Source organism: Larimichthys crocea, chromosome VI (genome assembly GCF_000972845.2).
Source record: "Larimichthys crocea isolate SSNF chromosome VI, L_crocea_2.0, whole genome shotgun sequence".
In the NCBI taxonomy this organism is placed as follows: domain Eukaryota; kingdom Metazoa; phylum Chordata; class Actinopteri; family Sciaenidae; genus Larimichthys; species Larimichthys crocea.
Genome location: NC_040016.1, coordinates 367,398 through 383,585, shown reverse-complemented (window position 1 = coordinate 383,585; position 16,188 = coordinate 367,398). Strand labels below are relative to the sequence as shown.

Genomic DNA, 16,188 nt, shown 5'->3' with positions numbered 1-16,188 from the left:
ACAGAAGTGAGCCAGTCTCGATAAGACATGGCAACTGTACTGAGTGTGAATTTTTTATAGAACTCACCTGTTCAAATTATATTAAGGCTTAAAGTTATGTATAATTAACAGCGTGGATGCTTTGATTTAAAGGTGGTCCATGTTTTATACAGAAGATGATTACTGCCTGTGTCAATTGTACTAAAAAAACAAAAAGTTAAAACTTTGGACTCTGAATATGTCTGAAAAAAAAAAACTAGAAAGTTTCTGTCAAATTTAGTTTTAATTAATAAAACTTGTATATTTACGTTAAGTTATTGAGAAAAGATAAATTGATTCTACCAAATTCCTGTACAATGTTTTACAGTGTATGATCAGTACATGGTGCAGCCTCACAGAGCTGCATTGACTCGTTTCCCCCTCATGGTGCAGCACAAAGGAGATAAAAATAAATAAATAGAGCACAGTAATAATCAGGCCAACACTCCCTCCCTATAATCTCAATTTCTTTCAGTCAACATGAATGAAATAATGAATATTTATCAACACTGCATCAACAAACAGGAGCCCCAACTTCATGTTGTGTTGTTGTTCTTACTGCTGGTGCACTAAAACATGCCGCAGATTATATCAATCAATGATTAAATTAATGATGTATTCCATGTTTGTATTCTGTGAAAACTGAGCCTTTTCCTCAGACTGTCTGAAAAACTATGAATGAAATACTCTATGTTTGCTAATAATCTGCTGTAAGACAATGTGTTTTGACTGAGGTCAATTGAAAATGAGAGAATGTGTGAGCAGCAAATGTCTTTTGCTGGTGTGCAGAGGCAGAGCTCTCTCATCCCTGCATGTCTCTGCTCTGCCCTGATTGGCTGATTCCCCAGTCTGTCAGGAGGGGGCTTAAAGATGGTGGGCTGATTAAAGTAGATTACGAGGGAGGGAGAGAGCGTGCTGGCATCACACTCCTGTCACCACAGCGATGGCTTCACCATGGAAACACTGCTGCTGCATCCTCCTCCTCTCTCTCCTCGTCCTGCAGCTGCAGTCGACTACCTGTCTTGACCGACATCCAGCTGACAGGTAAAGACACAAATGATGTGTGACCATCATGTATGCTGAGGTTGCTTTTGATCTTTTCTCACACTCTAATATCTGACTCTTAACACGTTCAGCTCACAGATTACTGATGCGTGTGGTCTACCAGGATCTATGACTAATCTGTTTTTTCTTTAAAGCTGCATTAAGTCATTCTTATTTGGTCATTTGGAAACCCCAACATCTGGTGTCTTATCACCTTATAAAGCAAACAATCACCTGCTTTGACATCTGGTACAGACAAAGCAAATTTATCATTCCATTGGAGCTGTGTTTGTGTCCACCCGATGGATTTAGGTCAAATATTCACTCTGGTTTGAGGTCATGTTTGGTCTCCACAAGCTCCTGAGAGAAATATCTGCCTCTTTAGCTAGTGGATGCTCCACTTTCTTCACCAGCTAGTCTCTAACTTTGATTGTCTGTTGTTTGGTGCTGAGCAGGTGGTGTAGAGCAGGTTTATCAGAGCTTGTTTGCTGCTGGAAACAACACTGAAATATTCAGTAAATGTGTCTAAAAAGAGTGAATATGGCTTTAATCAAATGGATAACAACTGACTGATAACTGACATTTGTGCAGGGGTTTGAAGTTAAGATCTTTTCCATGTTATAGATGCCTAAACATGCCTTAACCACTGATTTGCCAGCCATGATCTTTCTAACCTTCACCATACCATAACTGCCGTGCACAGATATTGTGCACAGATACTGTAGACAGTAAGAGATGTACACATTTTGGCAATGGACTTGAACTTGACAGACACACAAAAGGGATGATAATGCTGCTCTGTGTCTGCAGTGGTTTACATTTTTTACAGTGTGCAGCTGCTGCTGGAAACAGAGGGAGAAGCTGCAAAATCTCCTTTTGGCTAAAAGCCACCCCCATCCTTCATGTCCTGACTCTGTTTGTGTGTGTGTGTGGGTGTGTACTCATGATTGTATGATGACAAAACAATCATACAATCCCACAATCCACAGTCCTGTGCTCTGTGCACAAGAGGAGCTAAACCCTGTTTTTGGCTGTAAGGAGTCGGGAAGGATTTGACAAATCTATTCCTATTGTTGTATTAAAACATTTATAATAAATTTAGTGCTGAGAGAAATGTGAAACACATTTAATTTAATATCCGCTGAGAGAATTTTGACCCTGACAGTGAGAAAGTCCCCAGACAGAGACACAGACTGACATTTAGATTTTGGACATGCATGGATATACTTCAGATTTGGCTCTTGAAATAACAGTATGTTATGTTAGACATCCTTTACACATATTGTATGTAGAAATGTCAACTACTGTTTAATGCTGTGTTGCGTTAAGGACCAGGTAAATATTTTGACGCAATCAATCTGATTGGATCCTTGCTCACCTGGGCAAATGATAAACTGTAGATCACTCAGAGTATATAAGTGGATACAGAAAGTATAATTAGGGGGTTTAATGTCAGATCATAGATTAAGATTAGATTGCGTTCAAATTGAGTTATTCTTTTTTCCCCATGTTTCCTGCAATGTTCTGTATCACTTTACACAAGGAAAGAGGGTAAGAAAAAAAAGAATTAATGGCTTTTCTGCCATGCAAAACAAATATCCAACCTGAGATGCAACTTTCTTTAATGGCAGGGACCCCAAATACAGAACTTCCAGTTTAAATGTGATGTCTACCTGTAATAAAATGTTATGAATGTCCTGCCAGGAAGGAGACAGTAAAGAGAAAGACCCAAATACTTCTTCTTTGCACACAAATGGTTTATTTCTCTCAGAGCTTGTCCACTTCTCTTTTGCAAAGATAACCCATCCACCTGACAGGTGAACAGCATGACTACGACACAGGTGTGGGCGGACAGGGTGGACTTGTCATAATAAAAATCTATTTAAACTTCTAGCTGCTGTTCACATTGGTCGATGGATACTAGTTTGTTTTCCCCAAGAGGTCAAAGTCATGACCTGACCTACTCTTGACTGATTGGCTTACCCTGATTTACAACAACAACAATGAGCACTAGCTAATCAGAGGATGTTCTCACTGACGCAGATTTTAAAACATTTGTGAACAAAAGTTTATAGAAAGAACATGTGTTTCCATGTACCAGGTCAGATTTATCAGTTTGTGTTGTTTCTGCATCTTTCAGCTACATCTCATGGCTTTCCTCAGCAGATGGAGTTGCTCAGTTGTCACAGAGATGGTTGAGTTGTTAGCAGGTGGGGCAACAGGTGGTTGTTTAGTGGTTCAAAGGCAAATGCAAATCCCGCTTGATGACCTGCCGTGACTGGTTTTGATGTGGAGTCAACAATGAACCTTTAAACCATGTGTCAAAATTGTTGGTCGGTTGCTGCTATACACCTGCACAGTCCTGATGGAGAAGATTTGCTGCATCTTTTAGTCTTACTTACTTGATTTTTTTCTTATTTAGCCATCATTTTTTAATATTATAGATAGATATAGCTGATGTTTTTGCTCCTCCCAGACAGCTGGTCTGCACAGGCTCAGGGTTATTTACATAAAACCTGAATGTGCTCCATGTTTTTATAAAAAAGTAATCAGAGCTGTTGTTTGGTGTTAAATTGATTCAGATATTAAATCTTCAGATCCATTATTTTTCGCACTATGAGAGACTTTGTCTCTGTAATCCGGGTCAGAGTGGGTCCTCTCAGCAGCAGCAGCAGAACATCTCTGTCCCAGACTGATCACTATGTAACCTTAAACGTTAATCCACAGGGTGAGTGACCAGGCCACCAGATGACCCAGATGCTTTCTGGGTACCTCACAGGTCCATCTCCTCCCTCTCTTTAATTTTATTTGATTTATTTTTTCATCATTCATTTTTTGTTGATTAATTTTGGATGATTTAACATTAAACATATATATTACTATTATCTTTAATCTGAATCAGACTTTCTTTGCTATCTTAAATGTAAACTAAATGGTGACTATTAGCATGTCAGTACAGTCTTTTTGATGTTTCACCAAAATAATATCAACATACTTGGATTTAACCATATTTTTTGTGCCTAATTTCCAAATGATAGTGACTCAAAATTGGATTTTGATTCTGTAATTGTAATTTTGAATGCTCAAAATATGAACTATAATAGGAACTATTGAACGTTTATTAATTAAAACAAATATATCCACTAAAAAAGACCTAATAATAGAAAAAAAATACAATTAAGAAATGAAAAGAAGACCAGAGTGAGAAGAAAAAAGATGAATATAAAACTGATAGCACTTATATAAACAATATCTCAAAGAATTATGAGAGGAAGATCACAAGATGTATTTGAGATTTCTGACCTGACTGAAGATTTTATCTATCAAATATGTCACCTGAAAATACAAAAAAATAAAAGAAACATGGAATAATAAAAGAGAAGAATCAAATAAATGAAAACAAAGGATGCAGTGTGAGATTAAAATAAATTCAGTTATTTATTGATCTTTTCACTTCTGTTCACAGCGCTGCTGTCTCTCCAGTCCATGGTAAGTACTGTCTGTTTGTCTGTCTGTCTGTCTGTATGTCTGTCTACTACTACTGCCCAAAATGACACCAACAACAACAGGGGAAAGAAAAGTATAACCAATGTTTCATGATACTCTTTTAGTACTGGTCAACATGAAACATGGAAGTATAAATTTGCCCAACTGCTACATTAATTTACTTTTTAGAAATAACTACAGTACACATGCAGCAATAAAAATAAACTTCTGTAGCCAAATGTTTATGGAAAATAATCTTCCACAGATGTTAACCTGAATACCTGCATAAATATGAGGATGTGTCAGCTGGTTTCTGGTGATGTGCAGTAAAAAACGAGACACTGATGGTTGAGCATGAATGAAATGGATCTGATATTTATTTTTATTGGTCTGAAGCAGCAATGTTTATTTGAAGAGACTTTAAAGTATATTCTGTAAAACCGTTATATAATTTTTTTCTTATTTTATGAAATGAGAGAATTCATCCTGTTGTTGATTTTCTCTCCAGATGAAGGTGTGGCACAGGGTGATGGAGGGGTGAGGACGGAGGAGCATCTGATATCTGCAGAGCAACCGTTCAGACAACTGCAGGTAAACAACAGAAATGAAAGTTATTAATTCAAAGGTGAAATGTGTAAAAGTTCATTTATATATGAAATTATGTTTCATATGATATAGAAAAAAGTAAATTTACTTACTTTCACTCACTCTATGTTTCTACTTCTCTCCCTGCAGCCTCTTCTCCAGTCTCCGGATGTATCTCGGAGGAAGTTGCTTCAAACACCAGGAGCTGCACTTCCCTTCCCTCCCCTCAAGGTGGCGTTGTCTCTAAAAGAGTAACACTATAAAGAGAGTAATGGCTCAGAAAAAACATGTGACATTCAGGGGTAACATTTCAAACAGTATATAAAGCTGATCGTCTATATCTATTCACATTAAGTTCAATAAATCCATGATCTATATCTGCTTATCAGGATATATTTTATTTAGGTAACTGAAGCTGCTTTTGTTTACAATATTACTGATCATTATTTCACAATTTATAACCTCAGACTCTGCGTATAGAAACAGCAAAACAAACAAACAAAAGGATTTCATAAAATGTGACTGTGGCTTTAACATAAGTTATCCTCCCTGTTTCGGCTTAAGATCTCTGTAGTTTATGTAACAAAGTACCTCTTAAAAACACACCTCTTATTTGCCAAATTGTGAAAGTTAATATTTGAGTTTTATTCTGTGGATGTGTAATACAGTTGTCTCTCCACCCATCAGGTGTTGTCCAATGGGGAGCCGTGCGTCCTTTTCCAGGCCAGAAAGTTGTCTCTTCGCTATGAGAAGCAGAAGCAGCTGGACCTGACAGAGAGAGCTTTTTCTACTCAGAAACCTGTGGACACCAGCCAGTCTGTCTGCAGCCAGGATAAGGCTACGTATGTACACCTGTCTGTCTCAATGACACACCTGTGATTTAATCTCTGATGTACACAATCCTTTAAAAGCATCAGGAAACATAAATAATTTGGAGAAATATCACGACTGGGGGAGCTGTTGGAGATGTAGGTGATTAAAATAAGGTTGAAATATAGATATAAATATAGATAAAATAAGACGTTGTACAGACACAATGACTGGGCAATATGATTGTTCGCAGACAGTCAAGTCTGAAATAGGACTATAAAACAGACTACAAACTATTAAGTCCTTCTCTTAAATAAAAACTGTCCAATATTAGGAGGTTCGTCTGACACATTAATAAAATATAGAATATTTAGATGATTATCCAGGCAAGAAATACAAATGCTCAGTGTTTGACCTGTTATGTTATAGATTTCTTTAACTACCTTCTTCAATTTTGCATTTATTGACATATAAATACAATACAAATACATATTTGAAAAAGAGTTATTACAAGACTTTGACATCCTCAGGTTCACCCTGTTTTGCTCTAGTTAGGTGAAATGTAGTCTGTTATTTATCTTTAATTGTAAGTTCTAAGTTGTAAGATATCAGACAGCAAAGGTAAACCACATATTATCCCCCTCTTCATTTTTCAACATCAAGGTCACTCTCCTGTTTGGTTTTCTTTCATTGTCTTAGACAGTTTGTTTGAGTACTGTCAATGAATATCTTCAGTCAGGTAACAACCGTGAGTCTTTTCTCACTTAAGTCTGTCTGTCTGTCTTCACCAGGTTGGTCATGAGGTTTGGAGATGTGGAGGATTTGAGAGGCCTGTCCATCAGGTTAGTCACCCATAGGCTGTATAAACATGGATATTGTGTCCGTGATGTCACACACAAATTTCTGAAGAGCCACTTTGAAGCCCCACCACCATCTTGGTAGTCTTGCTTCCCGGGCTAACCTAAAAATTGGCAAAGACAAACTCAAACAAGTCCAACCACCTGTCAATCAAAGCAACCACAGTGTTAATTCTGCATAACTCTAATTTGAACAGGTGAGTTCTATAAAGATTCACCCCCAGTATAGTTGTCTTGAATGGGGAAATTAGCTATAGAGACCCAAACAGTTTTTGTACCAGGCTGCAAACATGTTTATTTCTGCTGTGAAGTTAGACATTTTAACATGGGGGCTCATGGAGACTGACTCATTCTGTAGCCAGCCTCAAGTGCATGTTTGAGGGACTGCAGTTTTTGGCACAGAGGTTGCTTGGTCATACCATCTATCTGCTGATCATGTAATCAAATATCACTTCATAATTTAAATCAATCCCTTCTATTGTTGGTGCAGTGTTGTGTTTGCTTCTGACACTAAATGCTCATAGAAAAAACTACACAAGTCTACAGCCTTGCTAGCACCTGAAAAGTTAAATGTAATATTCAGACTTTCTCCTCTTGTCCCTCATGTTAGACTCCAGCTGTCCAACACTTTCTACGAGTCTTCAGATCAGTGGTGGTTCTCGGTGGAAAGCGTCTCTCTGCTGTACAACACCTCTGAAGAGGCGGTGTTCAATGCCAGCGAAGTGTACGCTCCGGCCTCCTCCTCCTACCACTGCCTCCATGTCAGCAGCCTGCAGCGCTACAGCCCCCTGCTGCTGCCCAGCACTGACCACGCCCGCCGCTGGGCTGTCACCTTCACCAACTTCCAGGTACCTGTTTACCGAGCTGACACACTGTCTGATAGCAGCTCTATTAATGAGGAAGTCATCATCCACCTTTAAATTGACCAGTCACTAAACCTCTGCTTTGAATAGTGAATGTCCAATCAGGACAATGTGTTAATTAAATCATCAGCCATAATGTAAGCTATAATCATTATCATGTCTGGCTAGATAGACAACTACTTACAATAGTAACCTATTATTTCAGTCAAGGCTGAGCTGAGTGTTAAAGCTTCTTTTATCTCAGTGTTTTAGCTGCTTTAAAAAGGTCCAATGAGTAAGATGCAGGGGTTCTATAGAAGAAGAAGAAGAAGAAGAAGAAGAAGATATACTTTATTAATCCCCCAATGGGGAAATTCTTTATGTGACTGTAAATTCTTTTAATTATTTTGACATGCATTTTAACCCAGACACACACATGCAGTACAAGGTACAAGGGCTCATAGACATGCAAATGTGGAGAGAGATGGTGGAGTGATGGGCAGCCCCCCTGAGAGGCGCCCAGCGAGCGGTTGTGGGGGATTGGTGCCTTGCTCAAGGGCACCTCGGCAGGAGGTGAACTGGCACCTCTCAAGCTACCAGTCCACCTTCCATATTTTTGGTCCATGTGGGACTTGAGCCGGCCACCCTCCGGTTCCCAAGCCAGGTCCCTATGGACTGAGCTACTGCCGCCCCCCCATATGCTGCAGAATATGGCAGTATATATTAACCATGTTTTCATTGGTGTTTAATCATTCACAGAAGAACCTCCTTGTTTGTACGGTAGCCCAAAACAGACTAACTAAACACTAGCTTTAGATCAGGCCTTCACACATTTGTAGCCACTGTAGTTCCTCCTTCACTCTCCTTTAATGGGAGGATGAGTGAAAGGAGTTGCAATCTGCTCTAACTAATGGTACTCTACCCATTCAGCACAAAAAAAAACAACCCAAAAAATCAATTATTGCAGATTTAAACAAAAAGGATGGATGACAACAAATATAAATATAATAATTCTCAAAATGTCTGTGTCTCCTCCTCAGATTCAGGCGTTCAACGTCACCTCTGGTAAATTTTCCCCTGCGAGTGACTGTGCCACCTTCCTGACGCCGGCTATCCTGATGGGACTTGTCACTTCCCTCATCTTGTTGCTGGTCCTGGCCTACGCCCTGCACATGGTCATCCACCTGAAACACATCGAGCATGACGATGAACACAAGCCCGATATCTACTTCCCTCAAAACCCTGAATATCCTGAACACTGCTGCCTGGAAAGTATTGATGAGAAAAATATTCTGTAGGACAGAAGAAAATTAGAGACTTTTAACACATTGCCTCCACAGCTGATTTGACCCTGACAACTTTCAGCTCAGGATTAGGATTTTAAAATATATATTTCTAGTGTTTTTTTTTTTATTTGTCCATTAGTGAATTTCAGTTTTTGTCTTTATAACAAAATTAATAAAAATGTAAATATAAAAAGAAAATGTTGCAGACACATTGTTACATGTAAGACTGGACTGAATCAACAGTGCATATCAGTGCTGTGTCCTGTCTACGAGGCAGTAGGTGATGCTGGTTGTCACTCGCTTTAGCAGGCCTCATGTGAATACAATAGAAGAAAACTGTAAATGCAGTTAAATAATTTAAATGTAATATTTGTAGCCTCAGACTTCCATAGACACGTGGGGGCTGTGAATAGAATCAGCAATACTTTTAAGAAGTGGTGGAAGCTTCATAAATGAATATTATGAAATAAATAATCTGGAATAAATATAGCAACAAAAATATAACAACAAAATTGGGAAATAATCATTACAATTTTTTTTAGCTCATAATAAAATATTAATATATCCTGCTTCTTCTTCTTTTACAATAACAGAGGTTATGCAGGCCATTTTGTTTTATTTAATGTTTTTATGTAGAGATTTTATTTATCTGGTCGTGTAACTGACTGTTACTTTATTTCAAATGCCAATCACAAACTGGCTTTGCTATAAATAAATAAAACTGACCTATAAAATAATATTTTATTCTAAAAATAAACAGGAATAAACAATATTTCATACTAATGAGCTGAGCTGAGCTTTCTTTGATTACTTTGTCTTATTAAATATTGTATTTGATATTCATATGGAAACACATAAAGCATAGCAAAGCAAGACACAGCATACAAAGTAAAATTTATAAAATCTAATAGTATATAGTTAATAAATGTATCAACATTTCTTATGTCATAACATGTCATGGAGGTTTAAATTGGTGCACTCTTAACAATGTAGTAGTGTTTTACAGTTATATTTAATTTAAGGAGAAGAAGCTCATACACCACAGCAGCACGATGACTCTGTCTGACCTGAATGGAACAGATCCTGTGTTTACACTACTGGTGGAAAGAATGAGAAAATGAGGATGGGATCAGAAATGTTTCCTAGGAAAGTGGAAATAAGGTGCAGTAAACACCAAAATATACCAGCTATACCAGGAAAGTGTTTTCTTTTGTTTTGCTCCCTTTTTTTCACGAGTTGAACTAAAAGATCCAAGATTTCCTCTATCTGGCTTTTATTATGATCAGTCTAACGCACACCTGTGTAATAATCATACTATCTAATCAGCATCTGTTATGCCACACCTGTAAGGTGGATGGACTATTTTGGCAAAGGAGAAGTGCCCACTCACTCACATGGATTCTGAATAGCTTTTTAGAGAAATAAACATTTTGTTTGCATAGGAGAAGAATCAGATATTTTAAAAATGTTGGTCAGTGTAGTTGGCTCTCTCAGAGCGTGCTGTACACACTCCGGCGCGGTAGGTGGCGCTGTGCGGTTAAATGTTGGTGTTGCACTCCGCCAGAATAAGACGATTTAGGGGCATGCGAGGCTAGAGTGAAGCTAATGTACCAGCGTGTGTGGATATAAAGTATTTCACGTCATGTGAAGTCGCAGTTTGATTTCTGGAGCCCACGTGTTGTGTAGTATTCAGCCAGAGGACGGATCAAACGCGCCATTTCGCCATTTCTTCTTCGTTAGCTTTGTTGATTAGCATCCCGGCTAACCGTTTAGCTGCAGGACAGTTCCACAGCCAGGTGACGTCATGACGTTGACCGTTGACGTTGCCGGTATTCACTGTTAGTGTCCGTGTAGTTCAGCCGTGCTGTCACTTCACCGCCACCGAGGACTTCATGTTTAACCACCTCTCCGCTGTCCTGAGACTGTTTCCCCGCCGCCTGCTCCCCTCCTCACCCAGGACTTTCACACAAACCTGCCGCCTCCTCCGCAGGATGGAGCCCGTCACGGTGAGGTGCCTCCCTGGGGAGCCCAAGCTCACCATCTCCTTCTGTCTGGACGGCAGCAACAAGCACATGCTGCGGGACCAGGACGAAGCGCTGGCCAAGGTCCTGGCCCGGATCTCCAACAGCATCACAAAGGGTCAAGGAAAGGCGAAGAAGTCGAAGAAGAACCGGGGACAGCAGCCGGGTGAAACTCCGGAGCAGTCCACCGTGGTGAAGCTGTACTACGACGGGGCTGAGGTGGCCGACACGGAGCTGAACTCTGCGGCGTGGCAGGACGGAGCTGTGCTGCAGGTGGGAGACGTGAAGTACTCGGTGCAGAGGAACCCTCCCACCTTCACCACCGCCGAGCTGCCGGCCTCCATCCTGGCTGGGTTCCCCGTCTGTCCCAAGCTGGAGGTGGAGTTTGGGAACCTGCAGGACTGCGAGTTCACCTGGTTTAAAGAAAATCCCGCAAACACAAGGTAGATACACTGAGGAAAGTGTGAGTTATTGAGAGTTTGCACTCCTAGTTTTGTGCAAAATAACGCAAGAAGGGTTTAAGATCTGCTTTCATCTCAGGTAGGGATGGTTGATCGATTAAAATATTCTTTATAAGTCCTGTTTGTCAGTCCAGAACACACTGATATTCAGCTTAATGTGACATGTAACAAAGAAAAGCAGAAACATCCATATTTAAGAGGCTGAAAACATTTTCTGCCATTTTTGCATGAACAATTACCTAAATGATTAATCGGTTATCAGCATAGTCCCTTGCTTTTCTCATTTCTGCCACATGTCTGTAAATGGAAACAAAACCACACATTTGTTCACTCACACTAAACAGTGCATTATTTATTTTTGTTCATCTTTTTGTAATTTTAAAATGAGATCAGCACATATGTCAGCATAAATGACGACAGACAAAGATGTGTTTGACTTAATTCAGAAAAAATGCAGCTTTTTTTCTGTTTTTAAATCATTGATTATTAAATAGTTTTGGACTCCTGGAGAGCAGACATTAGATTAGATTTTAATTTATCAAATAATCAATATAAATCAAATTTAACAAATGTATATCTTTGTGTTGCTGAACAAGGGAGAAGTAAATAAGACATATTTGAGGTAAACTAGAACAGTCTCTCCGTGTTTGTCCACTAAAGAGTACTGACTACTGCTGAAGAAAATTAGTGTATTAGTATGTGTAAATTATACTTACAGAGTTGGTTGGGCCACATAAACAATATGAGATTTAATGTCATTTAGTTAAAGAAGTAATTGAACACCAAACACCTTTGTTGTTATTTACCTCTTGTTCTTGTTGTAGCCCTGAAGCTGCTGAATCTTCAGGTCAGGACGACAGCTGGACCGAGGTAGGATGCGGGAGAGTCCACGTTCCGTCCAATCAGGACATCGGCTGCAGGCTCAAACTTCGCTGCATACCTAAAGGTGGAAAAAACAGCGGCCTAGCCAAGGAGCTGGTTTCTGTGGGAGCCGTAGAGGCCGGACCAGGCATGTGCACATTCGACAACCGACACGCTTATACTGTGAAGGAAGCAGAGTGGCCGGCTGTGAGGGTGATGTCGTACAACATCCTTGCCGACGTCTATGCCCAGACAGAACTGTCCAAGAATGTGCTTTACCCGTACTGCGCCCCGTACGCCCTGCAGCTGGACTACAGACAGAACCTGATCAAGAAGGAGCTGGCAGGATACAACGCTGACATCATCTGTCTGCAGGAAGTCGACAAAGGTAACTAAAACAACTAGTTTGTTAGAGGACATTACTCGTTGGAACCCATGTTTAGAAAGTGCTGTGATCTAGTGGATACGTGACTTTGGTTTCTGACTTCATTCATGTTCTCTGGGCTTTTTAGGGGTGTTCACAGACAGTCTGACTCCGGCTCTGGATGCCTTTGGTCTGGACGGTGTTTTCAGGATCAAAGAGAAGCAGCATGAAGGACTGGCCACTTTCTATCGCAGGTCATTTTCAATGTTCTGGGCACTAAGGAGTGATATTTTACTTCTCTAGCTCCTCCTATATGTTATTGGAGACTGTCATAGAGTTTTGATATTTATGTCTTGCTGTCACATGTGTGGAATTGTGACCAATAAACAGCTTTCCTTTGTGGTTGGTGGAGCAGGTTGGCAAGTGTAGAACTGGTGTGATAGTTACTGAACGGATAACCTTGATGGGGAATCTGCAGCTTGATATATGTGAGAGAGTAAAGGTCAAGTTGCTCCACCAGAACTTGTCTATAGTTTATTTTAAAGCTGTCCGATCGTCAGACTGGCTGTAATCAGCCCCCTGTCTTTTTTCACAGTCATATTTTCTAACTACAGTATTTTGCTGATACAATATGAAGTCAGGTCATTTAAAACTACCATCATGTTTTTTTTTTGTTTGTTTGTTTGTTTTTTTTAGGTCAAAGTTTCAGCTGCTGAGCCGTCATGACATCGTGCTGAACGAGGCGTTGACCTGTGACCCCATCCATTCTGCACTGCTGGAGAAGGTTTCTGCTAACAGCGCTCTGAAGGACAAAGTAATGCTGAGGTCCACTGCCCTGCAGGTACTGCTGTTTACCTTTTTGTTTACCGTTGTTAGTTGCAGCCTCAGTGTTGTACACAGTTCAGTTTTGTGAATCTGCATTCTGACATTTCTATTTCCTGACTCATTTCTCTGCAGGTCAGTGTGCTTGAAGACCTGAACAAACCAGGCAGGAAGGTGTGTGTTGCCAACACTCACCTGTACTGGCACCCTAAAGGTTAAAACAACTCATCCCTCTGCATGAGGCACTAATATGAGAGACCAGAGTGACAAACTCAACCTTCAATCTACACAAAATTTCTAAAAACTGAATTAATTTCCTTTTTTAAGGAGGAAACGTTCGCTTGGTCCAGATGGGTGTGGCTCTGCAACACCTGAGTCATGTGATCAGCGAGGTCGCGCCTGGAGCTCCGCTGGTTTTTTGTGGTGACTTCAATTCCTCTCCTGATTCAGGTAAGGCCACAGTAGCACCAGTCTCTGCCAGTATTCACTTCATCTTTATTTAACTTCATACCTCTGATATTAAACGTGTATTTCTGTCCTCCACCTGTCTGCAGGTGTGTTCCAGCTGGTCAGCGAGGCTCTAGTTCCTCAGCAGCATGCAGACTGGAGCAGCTCAGGGCCAGAAGAGTCCTGCACTATGGAACTGCTCTCATCTTTCCCTCCAATGCTGAGCGCCTGCAGCCAACCAGCCTACACAAACTACGTTGGAGGATTTCACGGCTGCCTGGACTACATCTTCATACAGCCGGACAGCATGCAGGTACAAATACTGACACTGCTGCTAACACTACTGCAGCTACCAATATTCATAAGAAGGTGGTGTAAATGTAAATAGTTAAACAATAAGCTAACATGCAGTGTGTATCTGTGTCTGTGCAGGTGGAGCAGGTGATTCCTCTGCCCAGCCACCAGGAGGTCACCACCTATGAGGCTCTGCCCAGTGTGGCTCACCCCTCTGACCACATCGCCTTGATCTGTGACCTGCGCTGGAATCCCTGATCTCAAACATCACCAGAGAACTGAGCGTTCAGGCTTTGAATGAAATCTGAGCATGGAAACGTGTTCCTTCAGGTTTACTGGAGGGCAATGAAAGACGACAGAAATTATGGCCCATTCACACACTGATTCATAGGCTGCCAACTGCTCATCAGGAGCGATCCAGTGCTTTCTATTCAAAGCCCTCACAATGATACTAACTCATACATACACACACACAGCGACATCACAGCCATCGGGTTCAGTGTCTCGCTGAAGGACTGGGTGGAGGTTGGAATTGAACCCTGCATCATCTCACACACTGTTTAAATTACAATATGACGGACATGTTGTGATTAAGTTCATATTGTATTATTTACAGTACAATAATTAATGAATTTTAATCACTGATATTCAGTGTGGAGGTTGTTGGTGAAAAAAGTAATGAAGTGTACATTACTTGTTTTTCTTAAAATTAATTACTTTGGTTGGTACATATCCCCAGGAGAAATCACATGACTGGGTTAATAATTATTATTTGACTGAGCTCATTTTACCAACATAAAAAAGGGGACTGCTGCTGGTTCCTTCCTCAAACTGCTGTTAGACTACATGTATTGGCTTCAATACCCAGTGATTTTGTTAATGAATAAATCTGAACATTTTAATAAAGATATTTATTACTATTATTTTGCCCAAACAAGCTGCTAATTGGTCCTTTAAGTTTTTTTTAAATAAAGTTTGAGTCTATGCATGATTCAGATTGTTGGCTCATTTTTCTGCAGTCTGTTTTCAATTCTTTAACAACACTAAAAGGGAGCAATAATAATTCAAATTTATAAAACAACATTGTGTAACTTTCCTACCATAAACTAACCACCAATCATGTTGATGCTGACCTGTAATCAGGTCAGTGGTGTGTCTGTCTTTTGGCGTGTCTGTTCTCAAACTAATTTTGTGCTCCAGGTACGATCATTCACATCATCATCACATACCACCAACTATTTCACTGATCTCTGTAAAACTGGGTCATATTTTATGGAGAAAATGTTTTCTGGAGTCTCTAGAAAACTCTTTGTGATTTATAGAGTTTCCTGGTGAACGGTAATATAAGCTGCCACCAACTGTAGCTGCTGTTGGCTAATATTAGCTCAGTTTGTTAGCCAGGCTGCCTGAACCGTGAGCTCAGAGCACCACTGGGGTTAGCGTTCATACCACTGGTGAGCTTAACCGGTGTTGTGTCAGAACTGGACCTGGGAAAACGGGCAAATATAACCCAGCTCAGCCATCTCTATGGACATAATGGCAGAGGTGAAATGACAGAAGAGGACGTTGATGCAGAAAGCTAAGACGAGAAAAGGAGAGAGTGAGCAGAAGCCGAGCTGGGCTTCTTGCTGTTGGACTAGTAAGTGATATTAGCTGGCTGCTATGTCTTGTGTTGTTGACCTTGATTGACGTTTGGCTGCTAACCCAAACATCAATTGTCAACTTGCTGGTTTTTTGAAATAATCTAATCAGACGCGCGTACAGCTGACCAAGTAATGTAACAATACAATAAGGCATTCCGCTAAATATGCGTAAAGCGGATGTAAAACCGGAGGTGTGTAAACAAACTTTATTATTCATGTTATGACAGGATGTAAATATATAGACGGTATGCTGTACGTGCGTTTCCCATCGCCACGCTGTTTTTCTCTGATTGGTCAGAAGTGGTAAAGGGGTGTGGCCGGAGTGTTTGGGACATACCATTGTGTCA

General features: G+C 40.3%; 2 protein-coding genes across 3 annotated transcripts; both read left to right on the top strand.

Annotated features, from left to right (window-relative positions):
- Positions 1-862: 862 nt before the first annotated feature.
- On the top strand, positions 863-9,071 carry atp6ap1la (ATPase H+ transporting accessory protein 1 like a). Of its 2 annotated transcripts, none has more exons than XM_010757134.3 (8): positions 863-1,062; positions 4,529-4,551; positions 5,057-5,139; positions 5,296-5,364; positions 5,821-5,975; positions 6,735-6,785; positions 7,411-7,648; positions 8,683-9,071. In XM_010757134.3, the coding sequence occupies exons 1-8, from the start codon at positions 962-964 to the stop codon at positions 8,938-8,940; spliced, it is 978 nt and encodes a 325-aa protein (XP_010755436.2). In that variant the 5' UTR covers positions 863-961; the 3' UTR covers positions 8,941-9,071. The 2 variants fall into 2 exon arrangements, with proteins under 2 accessions (XP_010755436.2, XP_027134712.1); XM_027278911.1 differs by having other exon boundaries at positions 864-1,062; positions 5,284-5,364.
- Positions 9,072-10,429: 1,358 nt separating this feature from the next.
- pde12 (phosphodiesterase 12) lies at positions 10,430-15,121 on the top strand. The gene is made up of 8 exons (XM_010756878.3): positions 10,430-11,392; positions 12,235-12,659; positions 12,784-12,889; positions 13,332-13,476; positions 13,593-13,671; positions 13,785-13,907; positions 14,012-14,217; positions 14,337-15,121. The coding sequence occupies exons 1-8, from the start codon at positions 10,821-10,823 to the stop codon at positions 14,454-14,456; spliced, it is 1,776 nt and encodes a 591-aa protein (XP_010755180.3). The 5' UTR covers positions 10,430-10,820; the 3' UTR covers positions 14,457-15,121.
- Positions 15,122-16,188: the final 1,067 nt, after the last annotated feature.

Bases quoted from the DNA above. Each gene is read 5' to 3' on its own strand.
- atp6ap1la (XM_027278911.1), top strand. From the start codon at position 962: ATGGCTTCACCATGGAAACACTGCTGCTGCATCCTCCTCCTCTCTCTC. The intron at 5,976-6,734 runs GTATGTACACCT...TGTCTTCACCAG, and splicing joins TGCAGCCAGGATAAGGCTAC to GTTGGTCATGAGGTTTGGAG. The intron at 6,786-7,410 runs GTTAGTCACCCA...CCCTCATGTTAG, and splicing joins TTGAGAGGCCTGTCCATCAG to ACTCCAGCTGTCCAACACTT.
- pde12 (XM_010756878.3), top strand. From the start codon at position 10,821: ATGTTTAACCACCTCTCCGCTGTCCTGAGACTGTTTCCCCGCCGCCTG. The intron at 11,393-12,234 runs GTAGATACACTG...TTCTTGTTGTAG, and splicing joins GAAAATCCCGCAAACACAAG to CCCTGAAGCTGCTGAATCTT. The intron at 12,890-13,331 runs GTCATTTTCAAT...TGTTTTTTTTAG, and splicing joins CTGGCCACTTTCTATCGCAG to GTCAAAGTTTCAGCTGCTGA.